This window comes from Drosophila sechellia, chromosome 2R (genome assembly GCF_004382195.2).
Source record: "Drosophila sechellia strain sech25 chromosome 2R, ASM438219v1, whole genome shotgun sequence".
Lineage (NCBI taxonomy): Eukaryota > Metazoa > Arthropoda > Insecta > Diptera > Drosophilidae > Drosophila > Drosophila sechellia.
This window is the reverse complement of record NC_045950.1, coordinates 7,839,421-7,856,235: the sequence shown is the minus strand read 5'-3', so window position 1 is coordinate 7,856,235 and position 16,815 is coordinate 7,839,421. Positions and strand designations below refer to the sequence as shown.

General features: G+C 41.5%; 4 protein-coding genes across 8 annotated transcripts; 2 read left to right on the top strand and 2 right to left on the bottom strand.

Annotated features, from left to right (window-relative positions):
- Positions 1–522: 522 nt before the first annotated feature.
- LOC6608703 (RNA/RNP complex-1-interacting phosphatase) lies at positions 523–4,936 on the bottom strand. 3 transcript variants are annotated; one of them, XM_032715943.1, is made up of 8 exons: positions 4,795–4,936; positions 4,630–4,705; positions 4,038–4,237; positions 3,636–3,682; positions 1,753–1,860; positions 1,491–1,679; positions 963–1,190; positions 523–863 (listed from the first exon to the last, which is right to left on the bottom strand). In XM_032715943.1, the coding sequence occupies exons 1-8, from the start codon at positions 4,815–4,817 to the stop codon at positions 661–663; spliced, it is 1,074 nt and encodes a 357-aa protein (XP_032571834.1). In that variant the 5' UTR covers positions 4,818–4,936; the 3' UTR covers positions 523–660. The 3 variants fall into 3 exon arrangements, with proteins under 3 accessions (XP_032571834.1, XP_032571833.1, XP_032571835.1); XM_032715942.1 differs by having other exon boundaries at positions 523–1,190; positions 4,795–4,935; XM_032715944.1 differs by lacking the exons at positions 523–863; positions 963–1,190 and adding an exon at positions 1,274–1,436 and having other exon boundaries at positions 4,795–4,933.
- Positions 4,937–5,340: 404 nt separating this feature from the next.
- Positions 5,341–7,412, top strand: LOC6608702 (electron transfer flavoprotein subunit alpha, mitochondrial). The gene is made up of 4 exons (XM_032716538.1): positions 5,341–5,432; positions 5,501–5,567; positions 5,656–5,796; positions 6,456–7,412. Exons 2-4 carry the CDS (start codon positions 5,526–5,528, stop codon positions 7,263–7,265), a joined length of 993 nt encoding a protein of 330 aa, XP_032572429.1. The 5' UTR covers positions 5,341–5,432; positions 5,501–5,525; the 3' UTR covers positions 7,266–7,412.
- A 366-nt stretch (positions 7,413–7,778) lies between these two features.
- LOC6608701 (bcl-2-related ovarian killer protein homolog B) lies at positions 7,779–16,687 on the bottom strand. Of its 3 annotated transcripts, none has more exons than XM_002033389.2 (5): positions 16,582–16,687; positions 8,600–8,919; positions 8,381–8,527; positions 8,012–8,320; positions 7,779–7,950 (listed from the first exon to the last, which is right to left on the bottom strand). In XM_002033389.2, exons 2-5 carry the CDS (start codon positions 8,873–8,875, stop codon positions 7,783–7,785), a joined length of 900 nt encoding a protein of 299 aa, XP_002033425.1. In that variant the 5' UTR covers positions 8,876–8,919; positions 16,582–16,687; the 3' UTR covers positions 7,779–7,782. The 3 variants fall into 3 exon arrangements, with proteins under 3 accessions (XP_002033425.1, XP_032572428.1, XP_032572427.1); XM_032716537.1 differs by lacking the exon at positions 16,582–16,687 and adding an exon at positions 16,420–16,545 and having other exon boundaries at positions 8,017–8,320; XM_032716536.1 differs by lacking the exon at positions 16,582–16,687 and adding an exon at positions 16,420–16,541.
- LOC6608700 lies at positions 8,919–12,190 on the top strand. Its single transcript, XM_002033388.2, has 4 exons — positions 8,919–10,279; positions 10,392–10,994; positions 11,055–11,227; positions 11,287–12,190. Exons 1-4 carry the CDS (start codon positions 9,924–9,926, stop codon positions 11,820–11,822), a joined length of 1,668 nt encoding a protein of 555 aa, XP_002033424.1. The 5' UTR covers positions 8,919–9,923; the 3' UTR covers positions 11,823–12,190.
- Positions 16,688–16,815: the final 128 nt, after the last annotated feature.

Genomic DNA, 16,815 nt, shown 5'->3' with positions numbered 1-16,815 from the left:
TAAGTTGACATTTGACCACCATGACGAAATAATGAACCGATCAGGAGCCGTCAACGTGACAGGTACTTCAAGGAAGCAGTACCATGGGTTGGGTATCACAAGACATAGGTTAAACTTGAAGAGATGTATACTATATTGCCGCAAATATAACTATAAATCAGTTATTTATGTCTTTAAATTGATTTTTCATACAAAACAAAGTAATACCCATCTACCTACTTATTAAAGGCATCAACTAGTTTTCTTTTTAAAAGTATAATCTTATATTTCTAAATTATTCTTAACCATTTAATAGGCAGAATTTGATTGATAAGCCCACTGTACTTATTAAGCGTTTTACCGGACAATCTCGACATTTGTTTTGACACAGGAGCAGCCAGACCCGCCGGCACCGCTGGCCATGATGATCACTGATTTCCTGGAATTTCGCGCGCTCTCCTCGCTTATCGAGATGCAAATTTTTCTCAACTTTTATTGTATCTTCACACGATCTAAGCCGCCTGCTTGTTAACTACCATTATGTGGTCTCAAATGAATTTTAATTGTCGTACTTGTAGTTGCAGCTAATTAGCAATAATTTACAAATTGATCAACACTCCGTTCGAAATTTATTACACTCAAGGATTTTGTAAAACTATAACATTAAATGGAACGAAGCGGCTACTTTTGATCGCTGTACTTTTTTTCGCTGTAGTTTCTTTCACTGTAGTTTCTTTCGCTGTAGTTTTTTTTACTGTAGTTTCTTTCGCCGTAGTTTCTTTCACTGTAGTTTCTTTCGCTGTAGTTTCTTCTCGAATAATCCCAGTTCCTTTGATACCTTTGATGAGGGTCCTGTTGATAGCTTCTCGAGCCCAGCTGATAGCCTCCTCCTGATTGGTTACTTTGAAACCTATATTGCTCTTCGTCTGGATGCGGTCTATGGTTACGGGAATAAGGATGTTGGTTCGAGCCCAGCTGATAGCCTCCTCCTGATTGGTTACTTTGAAACCTATATTGCTCTTCGTCTGGATGCGGTCTATGGTTACGGGAATAAGGATGTTGGTTCGAGCCCAGCTGATAGCCTCCTCCTGATCGGTTACTTTGAAACCTATATTGCTCTTCGTCTGGATGCGGTCTATGGATACGGGAATACTGATGTTGCTTCCCGTCGTCTCCCTGATAGGATATCGCTTTAAAGCCTCCTGACAGTCCTTTTAACGAATATTACAATTAAGGATAGGGTTCTTTTAGTTCATCAATAAAGGAATTAAGAAAAAAATAGGAAAATTATGTATGTTTTGTTTTCGCTTCTGGACTAAAAATAAAGGCTTTTTCTTTATTTTAATGTATTAAAGCGAAGTTTTATTTATAATATAATATGCGTATCTCGGGATATTCAGGTTATTAAGTGGGCTTGGTGTCTAAAATAAGTGAACACGGTGAATTTTACGATTTTCCTTTTAAAACAACAATCGTTAGTTAAGGTAATAGACATTACTATTGGTACTAACTGTGTTTGTATTTCTGATGCACATCTCTTTCCCTTTGGTAATCGGCAGCTTGTTTACGCCAATCTTCTATTGTGGAAGATCTCCTCTCTGTGGCAGCCAGCTTCGATACGGTCTCCCGATTCGGGAGTGTCTTCAGAGAACTCAAGTAATTGTTGCGTTCGATTTCATGGCCGCGGGCCAATGAAAAGGCTGCGAATTGCATATAGAGTATGTATGAATATTTAAACTGTATTGTAAGAAAGAAATCCTAGATCCTACGAACTTTGTATCGCCTCCTCAGGGGACTTGTTCATTACGCTGATCATGAAGTAGCAGATCAGATAACCAGTTCGATTTACTCCATGTGTGCAATGGACACCAATTAGTTTGTCTGCAAGAAAACAGGAATGTAAAGGGTTATAATTATTTTCAACATATTAATAAATAAGTGTATGTAGGCACCAACTTAGCACTTCAATTGTAAAAAAGTCTTTTTGACATCGAAGTCAACTTAGTTGGGTGATATTTCTTCCCTGTTTAAAAGCAGCACCGCTTCCTTTCTGCAGTGCGGCATGTTGCTGCAAATTGCTACAAATTTCATTTCAAACACGGCCACAGGAATGTCCCTCTCTCGAGCTCCTAGCCTCCCAAATCTGCCTCCACGCCCATTTGGTAACACCCACGCGGCGGGACCGCAACAGAGAAAACCGGCCTGGCAATTTAGCATAAAAGCAGAAGCGACCTGAGCTAAATCTAAAAAACAGCGCGCTCTGCCAATAATAACATTGGCTATAAATTTCACAAAAACATGTCAGCAGGAGGGATTCGCAAGTGGTTTCCAGAGGGGCACGGACAACCCAACAGGTCGCGGTGGCCTGCCTTTGTCCACTATGCGGGTGCTTTGGTTTTGGCTTCAGCTTGGCTTTGGCCTGGTTGCTGGATTCCCTGGTCGTTGGCAGCGGGCGAAGCTGCCAGTCAGTCAGCACGTCATGTTTGGTTTGCATTTAAGCCAACTTACAGGCAAAACGAATAACGAAATTAAATTACGAGAACGAACGGCGCATCCTTGTCGATATACCAAATACAGTGGGATTAACTGAAAATATTTAGCAAAATATTTAAGAATTCCACCTAAACTTAACTTTTTTCTTCACAACTATGTGATTATAAAAACAAAATAATACTTCTTTAATATGGAAGTGGCTGATTTATCGTGAAACTGCATATGATTCCACTGTGCTCTGCGCTGGGCCAACGACTCTGCCTTGTTTTCTAGTCTCATCGGTCGTTGACAAGTTGCGACCACCTCGGATTTGACTTATTTTCCTGATCTGTTTCGTTGTAAATATGTTGGCAGCCTTCGTGTATTTATTTATTGGTTGCTCCACGCGACTTTCCGCGGCGCCAGATCGTGTTTTAATTAAGCCCTAGACGGCATCAGAATCTGCTAAGGCATTCTGGCCAACATTTTTGCATATTGTAAGCCAAATTGGTTCGCACATACATTAGCGCAAGATGAAAGTGCCTGAGAAACATAGGTTTTATCCGCGCCCACTTTATCAAAGGATTGTGCATCACACAGACGATTGGATACCCTAGGAACTTCTGCATTTATGCATTTGAATATTATAAATGAAAAGATGCTTGCCGATGGCCTCGCATACCTTTGTGCATAATTGGAAATGCCTTTTCCCCACTCACGGCATGAGTAAGCTCCGTGCTCCGTAAGTGATTTGTTTGCCCGGCTCCCGACTGGCAGACAGCCTCAAGCTCGGGCTCAACTCAAAGGCCAAAAAACTGACTGGCTGACTGGCTGGCTGACTGATTGAGTGTGTGCGCGCCCACATCGGTGCGCCAGTTGGCTGTTAAAGGGTTAAATAGAGTATTTCTCTTTTTACTGGCACTTGGCTGTGAGCACATTTCACCGCTTTGGCCATGTTTGCTGTGTGCTTGCCGGCTGATAGGAATCTTTGGAGGCAGTGCAGCCAGGGATTAGGATACGTGGTAATTGCGGGTGCCCTCTTTGATACGATTTGTTTGCATATTTTGCGGACCTAATTGCGAGGACCGATATGCATCTGAATCTGCATTGTTGACGGGAAAGCGTTTCCCACGGCAGCGTGCGCCCAAAGATCATTATGTGTGGGATGTATTGTCAGCACTCACCATTATCCGCGTTGCTTTCAAGGAAGTCTTTCACGAAAGCACAGAATCTGCAATGACATAGGAAAGATATTGATCATTACATGAATTGGTAATATCTTGGATTGAACAACCAATTAGAATTTCTTTTCATTTCATTCCAAAAACAAAGAAAAATTAAAATAATGCATATTGCACAAACACATTTATAAGTGCATTAAAACTAACTAAACCAACTTTAATAGTAATGTTGTAATTAATTCTTATTGTAATTAATAATATTGTAATTATTAGGAATATTGCCTACAATATAGTTCCTATAACAAGAACAATGAAGACTTATCCAAATGTTTTAAAATTACAACTTTTTCCAACCAGAGCTAATAAATTTTCCTATTAATTAAAATTAATTAAATTCATAATTACCTTTCAGCTAGCTTATGCGAAGGTGTCTGCTTTCCGGGGATCATCAGCTTCTGGTGGCGCACATCGTGGTTGGTTATGGCACTTGGGTGGTAGTATCGGTCCGTGTTGGTCAAATCGATTATGAGACCCAGATCGGGCACGAACTGCAGAAGGGATTCGGGCGCCAGGCGAAGATTCTCCTCCACTTTGGCGTTGACATGCTGCAAAAGATAAAAAAAAATAAAGGTAGCTGAGCAAATATACGAGGGCATTACAATGGGGGCCATAGATTGCTCAATTTATGCAAAATGCCCGGAGGGCTGGCAATTAATAAAGGCCGTGGATCCGTGGCGTTATTTAATTAAGCAAAAACAATTTAATTTAATATTCATGTGGGGTCCATGTTCCAGTTGCCACTTTTATGCATAATTACAATGCACAAATTTCGTCGTCGTTCGTTGTTATTTATATTTTTAGAGGACCGCTCAGTCGGTGGTCCAGATCCTGGGTTTTCAACATCCATCAATTGGCGGCTCTCCTGTCAACCGGTTTCTTGGATCTCGGATGCAGTGTGGTACGCCACTGGGCGGGCGGGGGATCATCGAGAACTCACCTGATTCAGCGGCACCTTAAAGGCGATGAAGCGAGTGCCAGGAACACGATCTCCAATCGGTTTGTACTTCAACCATCTGCAATTGTACACAAATAAAAATATGTTAAAATGACCAGCATAAACAACACGGTTTGCTTTTGGTATATTCTTCAGAACTGCACTCACCTGTCTGGTATGTCTTTGACCATTTTGTCTGTTCGGCAAGCCTTTTACCCCAATTTGAAACCGATATTTCCAAAGTTTTCCAAAATTGTTGACAATGTTTTGGAAAGAAATAATTCTTACTCCAGCGTTGCCAGATTACAAAAGGATTACTCAACATATGGTGCTGAGTTGACACTGTTAACTAAACTGTGACTGGTCACGAATATTTTTAAAACGCACTCATTCGCTTTGTAACTGAAGTAATAACATTCATTATCTTTAATAAATGTTTATATTTAATTATTTTAATACTTCACTACTACTTTTTTTTAATACTTCATTCTTCATAAGGTTCTTATACAAATTTATGACCAGTAATTTTCATCGACTTGCATATTCTTTAAATTGGTAGATTCCATTAAACTAAATAAGTCAATAAATAATTAATAATAAATAAATTCTAAGATTATATTTCAAATATGTCCAGATATTAGTTTTTCACACTTTTTTCGCTTAAGTTTCTGCTGCTTAAATTTGACATAGATAACAGACTCCATCTGTTAAGTAACAGCTGTTGTGTATTTGCTAAGAGGTACCAAAAAACGGCAAACGCTTAAATCAGCGGAAACCTTTGGACTTTCTGTGATTTTGTAGAGACGGTAAGAGTTTTAATTAAATATTAATGGACTTAAATTAATCAAACAACAATTTTCCCTCGCTCGGATAGCTCCCTCAACCACCCAACATTCAAAATGTTTGCCAGCAACACGCGTAATCTTATGCGCAGCAGCATCGTAAGTGGAAAATTCTTAAAAAGATAAAAAAGCGCAGGCGCTGATCGCTAAAAATTAAATAACCATCGATTCATTTTTCCACTTGCAGTTGCAACGATGCAAGAGCACTTTGGTGGTGGCCGAGCACAACAATGAGGCTCTCAATCCGATCACCCTGAACACCATCTCCGCCGCCAAGAAGATCGGTGGTGATGTCACAGTTCTGGTGGCAGGCACAAAATGCGGACCCGTAAGTCCCAAAAAGTCTCACATTAGGGTGGTTCCATTCGGTGGGATTTCGAATCATGAATTAATCTAACCAAATTGGCTGAACGAACATGCATCAAGCATCATCCTAAGACCTTTGCGATCTGGTAACAATAAAACCGGCAAAAGATTATATAAACATATCTGGGTAAATACCAACACTTTTGTGTTGTTGGGAATACTGCATCTGAGAAACAGGAATTATTAACCTTGAATATACACTTTTGACTAAAAGAACATTTTAAAAAGGGTCCAATCTAACTTTTCCAATTAACTCTTGCTAAGTTCCGATGAAAACAAAAGCACGCTATTCCAGTCAGCATCAAATATTTTCATATTCGATTTAAACTAACTAAAAAGTTAAAAAATATGTTTTGATTTTTGATTGGTCTACCCTTACTTAGTTAAGCACAAACAGGCTTAACTAAAATCAAGACTATACATATATGGTAACCATGTTTCAAAAATGCTGAGCAAAGGATTGCGATAGATGACCATACCTTAATTTCATTGTTATGATTAAGACTAAAAAATACCAAGACATTTACATTATAAAGTATCGAAAAACCCTAGAGTGACTCCACTGATTATAGGTATATGGTGCGATAGATAATCTTACATAATCACTCTCTTGTTTTCCAGGCCTCCGAGGCTCTTTCCAAAGTGGAAGGCGTGACCAAGGTTCTGGTGGCCGAGAATGCCGCCTTCAACGGATTTACCGCTGAGGCGCTGACCCCATTGGTCCTGGCCGCCCAGTCTCAGTTCAAGTTCACCCACATCCTGGCCGGAGCTTCGGCTTTTGGCAAAAACGTGCTGCCCCGCGTGGCGGCCAAACTGGATGTTTCGCCCATTTCGGAGATCATCGATGTTAAGTCGGAGGACACCTTTGTGCGCACTATCTACGCCGGAAATGCCATCCTTACCCTGAAATCCAAGGACGCCGTTAAGGTGATCACCGTGAGGAGCACCAATTTCGCACCGGCAGCCACCAGCGGTGGAAGTGCAGCCGTAGAGCAGGCACCAGCTGGTGACTTCGCCAGCAGCCTGTCCGAGTTTGTATCCCAGGAGCTGACCAAGTCCGATCGCCCCGAGCTGGCCGGAGCCAAGGTTATTGTGTCCGGAGGACGGGGCCTGAAGTCCGGAGATAACTTCAAGCTGCTGTATGATCTGGCCGATAAGTTTGGTGCCGCTGTGGGTGCCTCTCGTGCTGCCGTGGATGCTGGATTTGTGGCCAATGATCTGCAGATCGGTCAGACCGGCAAAATTGTGGCTCCCGAGCTGTACATCGCCGTCGGAATCTCAGGCGCCATCCAGCACTTGGCTGGCATGAAGGACTCCAAGACGATTGTGGCCATCAACAAGGATCCCGAAGCACCCATCTTCCAGGTCGCCGATATTGGCATCGTGGCAGATCTTTTCAAGGCCGTGCCCGAACTAACCGGAAAGTTGTAAGGCGAGATTGTCATGTGTTGTAGTATAAAGATTGTGTACCGATGAATTGATAGCTGTTGCATTTATTTGAATTTTTACATAAGTCCGTGGAAGATTTTCCCTTAAATTTTGTAATAAAACAAGCCGAAGACCTATTCTATGTGAAAATTGAAGTCTTATCAGTTGAGAGAAACTGTCGAGTGCAACTTTTTACATCTGCAAAATATTTAAACAAGACTCAGGGCTAGCAATAAACTAAATTCAACTAGAATAAACTGATTACTGGCTAGATTGCACCTAGTGTAGGATTTGTTCCCTTATCAGTTTCCCATCGTATGTTTATTTTTCAAGAAGCTTTTTTAGTTAAAGTAGTTATACTAGAACGCTGATCAAGCTAAAACAAATTGTATATAAAAGCATCAAAAAGCTTTCTTGCATACTTTTAGAAAAGTGTGAAAATGTGAAATTTGTGTAAAAAGTGTGAAAGATCGAATCAATAAGATTTTTACGCTTAATAATCCAAATGTGCAGGAATCGTTTAGGAATTCGTAAATCGTTGGTATATTTTTGGTACTATCAAGTTAAATATAAATCGCAGAATCATAAAAACTAAAATTAGGCCAAAAACCACGCCTATGACCAAAGTGGTCCACTCTAAAGGATTCAGGCTGTTGCTGGTGGGTAAAACGTGTGTGTTGATGCCACTCTAAAAAGAAAAATTATTAAAATGAAACCTCGACAGTTGAGAAATGATTGGAGAATCTCACCCAACCACCATTCTCGTTAATCCACGGCACCAGCTCATCTTCGATCACCTCGGAAACGCTCTCCATCAACTTGGGCAAGTATTCCGGATGTCCTTGGCGCACACAATCAACGGACAGCCCACCGGCGATGGCGAACAGAGAGATCACCTTGCTCCACGTAATCTCCACACGGAAGAGCTCGCGACCAACGGCTCCCAAAAGCAAGCTCACAGCATCCGGAGTATGGAACTCACCAGCCGGATTACGGCAAATCTGACGAGCTACTCCGTTGTATATCCGGGGATGCATGCGCTCCAGTTCATCGCCCAGCTTGGTGAAAGGTTTGTATAATTATTAATATGATAAAATAAAGAATTCTTTTTTGCTTACCACTTGGACCGCGGGAAACACATCGCGCACAATGCCCATGGAGGTGGAGCCCAGTATGCTACGTATGCGCTGCAGTCCCAGCTTTTTGTTGAACAAACCGGATCTTCTAAGACGTCTCTTGATATAATGACCGCACAGGCAACGACCCTTCGGTTTTTGGATGATGTTGAAGTTATGCAATAATCTATTATATAAGGAATTCCTAGACTACCAACTCACCTGAGAAATGATATCCTGCGCTGGAATCTGTGCCGCCTTCCAGCCAATCGTGTAGGAGAGTTTCCTGGTGACGGCATCGCTGACATTGCTCAACCTCCGCCTCGTGGTCTCCTTGGGACCACCACCCACCTCCAGAAGGGATGCGGAATGCAGTGTGGCTGGAAAACTGAACTTTCTTCGATTCTGGGCCTGCAAGAGGCGCTCACTTTGTGTGGTGGCCATCGGAAATCCGTTGCTGAAATTATCGTTATTCGTGGGATACGAGGTGCCGGGCATGTTTCGCGCAACCGAGATCGTTCGAGATCCCTGAGGGATATCGCCTATAAGTATGGCAAGAGGTGGCGAGACTTGAGTCATATATCAACTGAAGCTGGCTGGCTGAGGATCCATTTTTCTAACGATACCCCCCACGAAGATTGGAAAATGGAGTGTGTTGTTAATTTAATAAATTGCATTCAATTTGGCAAATCTTCCGCTGGGAATCATAGCCAGCTGAAAGGAAAACCAGTCAGTCAGTCGCACAGTTACATCAAAAATAATTGGCTTACTACATAAATGTCATGTTTAGCTGATTGAAAGACCATAAACGTGGCTCAAAAACATATATAATATATCATAAAAGATATGCCTTATTATTATAACAAACATTTAGATGTATTCTCTTTAAGCCATTATAAAAGGTATTATGATCTGAAAGAACTTGTTTAGTTCTTGTATATTGATCGAACATTTGTTATTAACTATGTGATTTCCCAATAATGTGTGAACAATGTTTAGTTTCCATTATGACGCTTTGCGATGACTGTTTGTTTGAGCCTGCCCAAAATGGGCACATTAACGGACAGATTGTCGGCTCGTTAGGTTTGATTGGCTTCTGGCTAACAGCGATCAGAAATCCGCAATATGGCCAAAATGCTGCTGTGTCGCAGCTGTTGTCATTAGTTGTCCACAAGCGAGATGTCAAATGGCAAGTGATTTGTGGGACAATCTGGCTGGTGGTGGTGGTGCGGCAAGTGAATCGAAGATGCAACTTGGAACTTGGCTACTTATTCCCCGCGGAGCTCTTCGCAATTAGCTTTACATAACCTGACCCACTCAAGACCCATTCGTGACCATGGAAAGTCAGTTGGCTACAACGAAGTCGTGTGGCACTTACTTTTTGGGGGACTCGACTCGATTAAAAGTGATAGCTGAGAAAGTGTGAGGTGCCAGAATAATTTGGCCTTAAATTAATCCAGGCCATTGGGAGTCACGCCCAAACGTCACAGCTGAAGCTTATAAAAACCATATCACTTGCGGCCCAATCAGTCAGTTATTGGTCAATATGTCAACCAAGCGGATCATAGCCCTATTTGGATTGCTAACTATCCACCAGACCCACGCGGATGTGTCGCATTTCTTTTCTTCGCCATTGGAACACTATGGAAACTATCTGCATGGCCAAGTGCCATTCCAAGTGGGACTATCGCCTTCGAACCTGTATGGTCCTCCGCCTGCTGCTCCCATAACTCCTGCCCCAGTGGCTCCCGTGGCCACCACCGAGTTTAGCCTGCCGGAGATCATCGAAAATCGCAGTGTGAAGATTCAGGGATCGGGACATGGCAACTTTATACCTCTGAGTCAGCACTATCTACCGCCAGCTGTGGACGAGCGTCCCAATTACGAAAGCCCTAAACCTAGGTGGGTTACCAATCTCAAAGATACACAAATCAAATCCTCATTATCCTATTTATAACTGTAGCCCTTATAAGATATATTTCCAAACCATTTAATCATGCATTATTTTTTAAAGCGAGGAGTCTTATCCAGCTTACTACTATCCCCAACCTGGAGGCAGCATCATAACAACCTCTACACCTACAACGACCACTACTTCGAGACCCATAATTGTGCAAGATCCTGGAGAGGATGTCGAGACAATACACTCGCCAGGCTACGACTATCATGCCCCGGTGGCTGTTCCGGTTTTCCCCCAAAAGCCATCCACACCTGCTCCAGTTTACCTGCCACCCAGTGATGGAAACCAGGATCAAAATCAACTGAGACTGCGGCTCAAGGACATGCGTTGCCTTTCGGCGGGTTACTTCCGAGCTGTTCTCAAGTTGGACAGCTTTTTGGGAGCAGCACCGACTGTGGACCAGGACAATGATGATCAGCAGGATAAACGCTGCGAATTGAGGCTGTCTCGAAGTTTTCTGCTTTTGGACATTTCTGGCGAGAATTTCGAGCGGTGCGGTGTGAGATCATGTGGCCAGGATCTATGTCTGCGCTTGCGTTTTCCCGCCATCAGAGGGTTAAGGACCAGCGGAGATTCGATCTTAACCCTACACTGCAAGGCTCAAGAGCGAGTGGCTGTCAAAACGCATGCTCTAAAAATGGGCGTGGCCAATGATGTGTAGGACAGGAATTCTATTAGAGATTGGATGTTTTTGAAAGCTTCTTCTTCCCTTTTCAGGCAAGCTCGAAGTGGAGGTAGCTACGCCCATGGAGGCGATCAAAATGCCTTCCGCACCCACGTGGAGTTGTTGAGAAAAGGAAGCACTGGATACACGCGTCATTTGGAAAACAACGGTGCCGTCCAGTTGGGGGAAGAGCTCCTCCTAAGAGCCCATGTTCTGGCCGGAGATGGTATGTCACAGTACGATTAAAGGGTTAGGTCTTGAAAGATATGCCTTGTATCTTTCCAGGCTGGAACTACACCAAGCTCAGTGATGTCCAGCTCCAGAGGATTGCAACCGGTGGAGAGATCCTCAACACGGTTCAGTTGGTCAGTTCGAGGGGCTGTCTTAATCCCGCCATGCAGGCCATCTGCGCTCATCCACCCATTCTGGAACCTCCGCTCGGCCAGAGACTGCACTTCAAGGCGGTCATGTTCCCGGGGATGCGAAGTGGGGAGGTTCTGGTCATATCCATGCGCATCACTGGCTGCTTGGAACGCGAGGATTGCCAGGTGACGGCCCAAGATTGTTTGCCATCGGTGGGCCAACGGAGGCGACGGAACGTCTCGCACGGCAATAGCACCGAAGTCTCGGAACTCTCGCATCTCACCTTCCGCGTGCTGATGCCCGGCGAAGAGGATGTATCTCCGAAGAATCCGAATGTTGAGATTAGAGATTCGGGTGCCAGGGAGACATCCAAATCTCTAGCTCTCTTTGGAAGCTTGGGATTTGTGGTGATGCTACTGGGTGTTGCCGTTGTGGCATTGTATAAATTTGGAAAGTAGTTCAATTTGAGTCATGTTTTCACTTCATTTTGGCTAACTACATGATATACCCCTTTTAAGACACAAATCTTTATCTAATTTAAGTATAATGGGTTCCCCTGCTACCCCCATCCATTAAAAGCAGTCACAAAACGCCATCAATAGCAATCGTATCTGTATCTGAGGCGCCAATCTTGAAGTGACTTTTATCTATCTGGCTGCCAAGTAAATTGACTTACTGCGGAATCAACAGCAAGCCAATGTTTGCCCATTTCGAGATTAAAACAGAAATTAGCACTTAATAAAATGTTATTTATGTTCATGTCGCCAGTGATTGAGCGGACCTGAGAATAAGATCCAAAAAATAAAACAGCATGTAGGCAAACCGATTTCCAAACTGCGCGCTCAGTTCGCAAATTGCGATCTGCGATTTAGTTATGGCCAGATAGTTGTGGCCAAAACCGAAATTTTATCACGTTTTCACGCTTCGAGCGCGGCTAATGAAACCTCGTTCACTCACACAGTCGATTTCGATTTTAGGCTTTGTTATTTGGTGCAATTTGTTGACGGTTTTCGTATATGATAATCCATCCATCGTCTGGCTGACAGTTGGCGCTTAATGGGCATGAAAATAGCAGCCAATTAGCCGTTGATTTTAGCCGCTTTTGCTCGATGGGTGGCCAAAAGTCTAGAGTTACAAGTTAATTACTCATTGGGGCTTCAGGAGATTTCGGAATTTGTTTGATAGCTGGGTGGCATTGGTATAAAATGGTCATCGTGCGATTCTTCTAACTTAAATAGTTGAAAAATAAATAAACATAAATATTAAAATTATTATATTTAAGTTGCTACTTCCGTAACTTTTAACTAGTTCAAATACGTTTTAGTGCCACTAGATATATATTTTTGCACCTGCAGTTTTAATGAAATTTGTTTCACATTACATAAGCGATCATAAATATATTTTGAAATTACTTTCCACAACACAAACTGGCCTTTTAGCACTTTTCGTTGACCTAACCCAAGCGTAGATGCATTCCCACACAGCTGAGATCATCATCCACAGCTCGGCGAGATGCCCCCAATTGCATCCCCATCTCCACTTTGGGGAATGTGGCGCGATGTTTTGCAGGCTGCGCCAGCGATGTTGGCTAATTAATAATCCCAACGCGTTCCGGCTCGAACACAAATAGATTTGGGGGCCAATCGGGGGATATCTGGCGAGGGGTTAGGGGTCGGAATCTTGGAGCTCGCAGGCGAGGCTACTTTGTCTTTGTCGCCTAAATGGCAGGCAAAATGTTTGCCGAACATAAATTAATGTCGTCCCCAACTGGCGCTTAAGTTCGTGTTCGATTTGGCCGCAATCCGTGTACTCCACTCTATAAAGTGGAGTCGATGTAAAGCTCCCCCAGTCGCCGCCACTCATTTCTTTCGCCAAAGTGGCTGCAATTTACACTCTTCATTCAGCATCCAAATCGGCCAAATGGGGATGGGGACCAGTGGGTATGTGTGTGGACCTGGCCTAAACAATTTTGATGTCTGCTTAAATTACCGACTACTTAGTGCCCAGTTTAGCAATGCCTAATAAATATTTATGAGCGCACTTCATTTTAGCCAAGTTTCAATGGACAAGCGAAACGCAGTTCTATGAATGGGTATCTATGTTCATGACTGGCAACCACCGATTTCGCTGCTCATTAAAGGAGTCGGCACAACTCGAAAGGTTTTGAAAGGGAGCAGATCGAGTTAATTAAAACATTATACTTAAACGGGAGCTAGTAACTCATTTTTTTGCTTTTATTTCAGAGTTCAATGCAAGAAAAACGAGAATTTGGATAGAAAGTCTTGAAGCTAAAACTAAACTCCTAAAAGATAAAATGCATTAATATGTACTTACTAATTTACTAACTGAATTGATCTCTAGATAATATGTTTTATATATTTTAAAAAAGAAATTCTTTATATTAAAAACTGCAATTATTACAAATGAACAGAACTTCGAAAACAATAAATTTGAAAAGGTGTCATATTTGAAATGAAAGATTACACTTCTTCAAGCACGAAACATCTTGGTTAAGCGTTTAATAACTTTTATTATTTTTAATTTTATTTTTAATATGCCTGAACGCGAATTGTTATATCTCTTTTTTCATAGAAATACAAGCGATTTAAGCGAAATAAAATATATTTTCAAATCATATTATATATATATTTCATCTAATCCATTTCATAACTTCTTCCTCGTCGATTCTACGTAACTAATTGCAAATTAATTGGATTACACAAGCTCTTATTTATTTATGCACAATTAGAGCAGCAAAACTGCTCTCTCAACACCCAATTGTTAATGTTTTCCGATTGGCCGGATCACAAAAAATATAACTAAATCAACAACTCGGAATCGGCGAGTTGCGCGCACTCATTAGCAACTTTTATTAGCCAAAAGTGTCAAATGCTTTATCTCGGGCTTGGATTGGCCCAAACCGAGTTGCCTTAAAGCGTCGCCAGGCATTTCATTTCATTTAATTTGATTTGATTTTTTTTTTTTTTTTGCCATTTTTTGCCAACTTTATTGGCCGCTCGACTCGTTTTTATGGGCTGCGTTTTTAGCATTGTGCGCATGTTAACATTTGTGTTATTGATTTTTTACAACATTTGACAGTTACGCAGACTCCGGATTGCAATTTCGCATATCTTTTTGTATCTCTCGGTTTGCTTTCGAAGCGAATTCGCGTAGCGCATGACAAACGATTTGGAGCAATTTGACTTTCGACTGCTGATTGGTTAATCAAATGTGGGTTCATTAAATTGCCAGTTTTTACATTTAATTGCATATTTGATCGGCGGACAGAAGTGACAGCGCATAGTAATACTATATCATAAACGACACATAAAGTGCTTGCAAATAGCCGCAATCTTGCGGTTTTACTGCTTTTTGCTGTATTATTATTATTTCATTATTTTTTGTGGCCACTCGGCTACAATGAAAATGGGAAATTAGCAGACGCTAAAACGCCTCTGTTTGACATCGTTTGCAATTGGAAATTTACACCACCCTCAGACGTAACAGGTGGCAAACATTGTTCAGTTCATTAATTGTTGATTTTGCACTTTTTCACCATTCAGCCAGTCGCCCGCCAATGTGCGTCATTCAAATCGAACGTGCACGGCGTTAAAGCCAAGTTAATATGGTCTAAAGGGAGGGGGCAAGGGGTGCAGCTGCTTTTCGTCAGTTAATTGCATTTACTTCTCGAGGCTTTGTGGCATCGGGGGCATGAGCTGATCTTGTTCGAAATCCCTAAAACATTTGCATTCGTACTTGGAAAATGGGTGTCGCAATTGAGCATTTTTTGCAATTTTTATGCATTGCAGTTGTAGCTTGAATATACAAGATTTTGAAATAGATACTTTTGAAATATGGCATTTAAATCTTGAATATATGTACAACATGTTGAAATATGCTTTCAGAAATTTATAAATTTTATATGCAAAAACAAATGTTTGTATATATTTAAAACTGCTCTAATTGAAAATTTACTGGTCAGTTGTGGAAATTTATATATCTAGCTTATAAGAAAAACAAAACTGATCTTTAAGAGTTTGATTTGAGTTTTTTGTGACTAGAGTTCCACTTTATACGATTAGATACACCCACAAAGTGTCACAACCATATCGTTGAGATACAACACCCTCATATGTGCACATATCTATAATTTTCGCGTACAAATCATAAACAATTTAAGCGAATAGACCCGGCAAATCAAAGTGTCCAATGCCTTTGTCAATAAACATTTGTCGTTCCACTAATTGCCGCTCGACCAACAAACAAACAAACAAACAGAAAAGCATTAAAAAACAAGAAACAAAAAGCAGAAAAAAACCAAAAATCATTTATGGCAAAGTCAATTGCGCTAGTGCTATCTCTTTCGCGCGATGTGGGTGGAAGCATTACGTTGATTATCCAGCAAAGCCAACAACAAACACACAACAACAACACACACACGCACGCAGAAAACAACGAAATTTAATTAAATTAAACTTGCTGTTGGCCTGTTTCTCCTTCAGCTGCTACTTCTTTATTCCGGTTAAAAAAAAGGGCGTTCAACTCAAGGGTTTTATTTTGCAATTATTGATATTTTATACGTATCGCTTTTGACACTCATTTCAGTTTAAGTTTACGGAATGACCTTTATCTGTTTATATTTGGTGTATTTTGTCATTATTTGTTACTGGCACATTTGTTTGTGTTGTATTAAATTGCACATTTTCATTAGCCACAGGTGATATTTGCTCTTAATTGGCATTTAACACGTCGTCATTTTGTGTGGCTTATGTAGATTTTACATTTGCCATTTGTCGATTTATTGCTCACTGTGAAAAACAACTAATTTCTCCTCATTTATTTTCTAAAATACCACTCCCTTAATCGGCTTATCGCACATTTGGCATCGGATCGCATTGATACGGATGTTTATCTTTGATTGTCGGATGCGCCATTTGTGCTGATAGTGATAATGGGTCATTTGTTATTATCTTTTTCAATTTCGGTTTACGATGGGCGAATAATAAGGCAGAACTGTTAGATTCCGGCTGAGCGGCATGGAAATTACTTAATTACTTATGCGGGGCGCGTTCTGGTTGGCAACGGAATCGGAATCAGGTTGCTGTATATTCACGGTCAGCTTTTGTCGCTCGAAGGTTTTCATTTCAAAGTAATCACCGGAAACCGCAAATAATAATTTATATTGTCAAATTTGTGGTAGTGCATTGAAAAACCAACCGTTTATTTCCCAACGAAAGCTGAAACTTGAGAAGCGACGCCGAAAAACGCTGCCGCAAACGTTCCGCGCTCGTCGAAGGCTGAAAATGAATTGAACCGAAGTTGAAAAAAGCGAAAACCAAATCGGAAAACAAACTAACCGCCTTATCGATATTCAATTATCGATTGCCGATAGGTGTGACCGTGCATATTAGGTGAATTTATCCCCTGAATTGCTGTGGCAACACTGAAGAT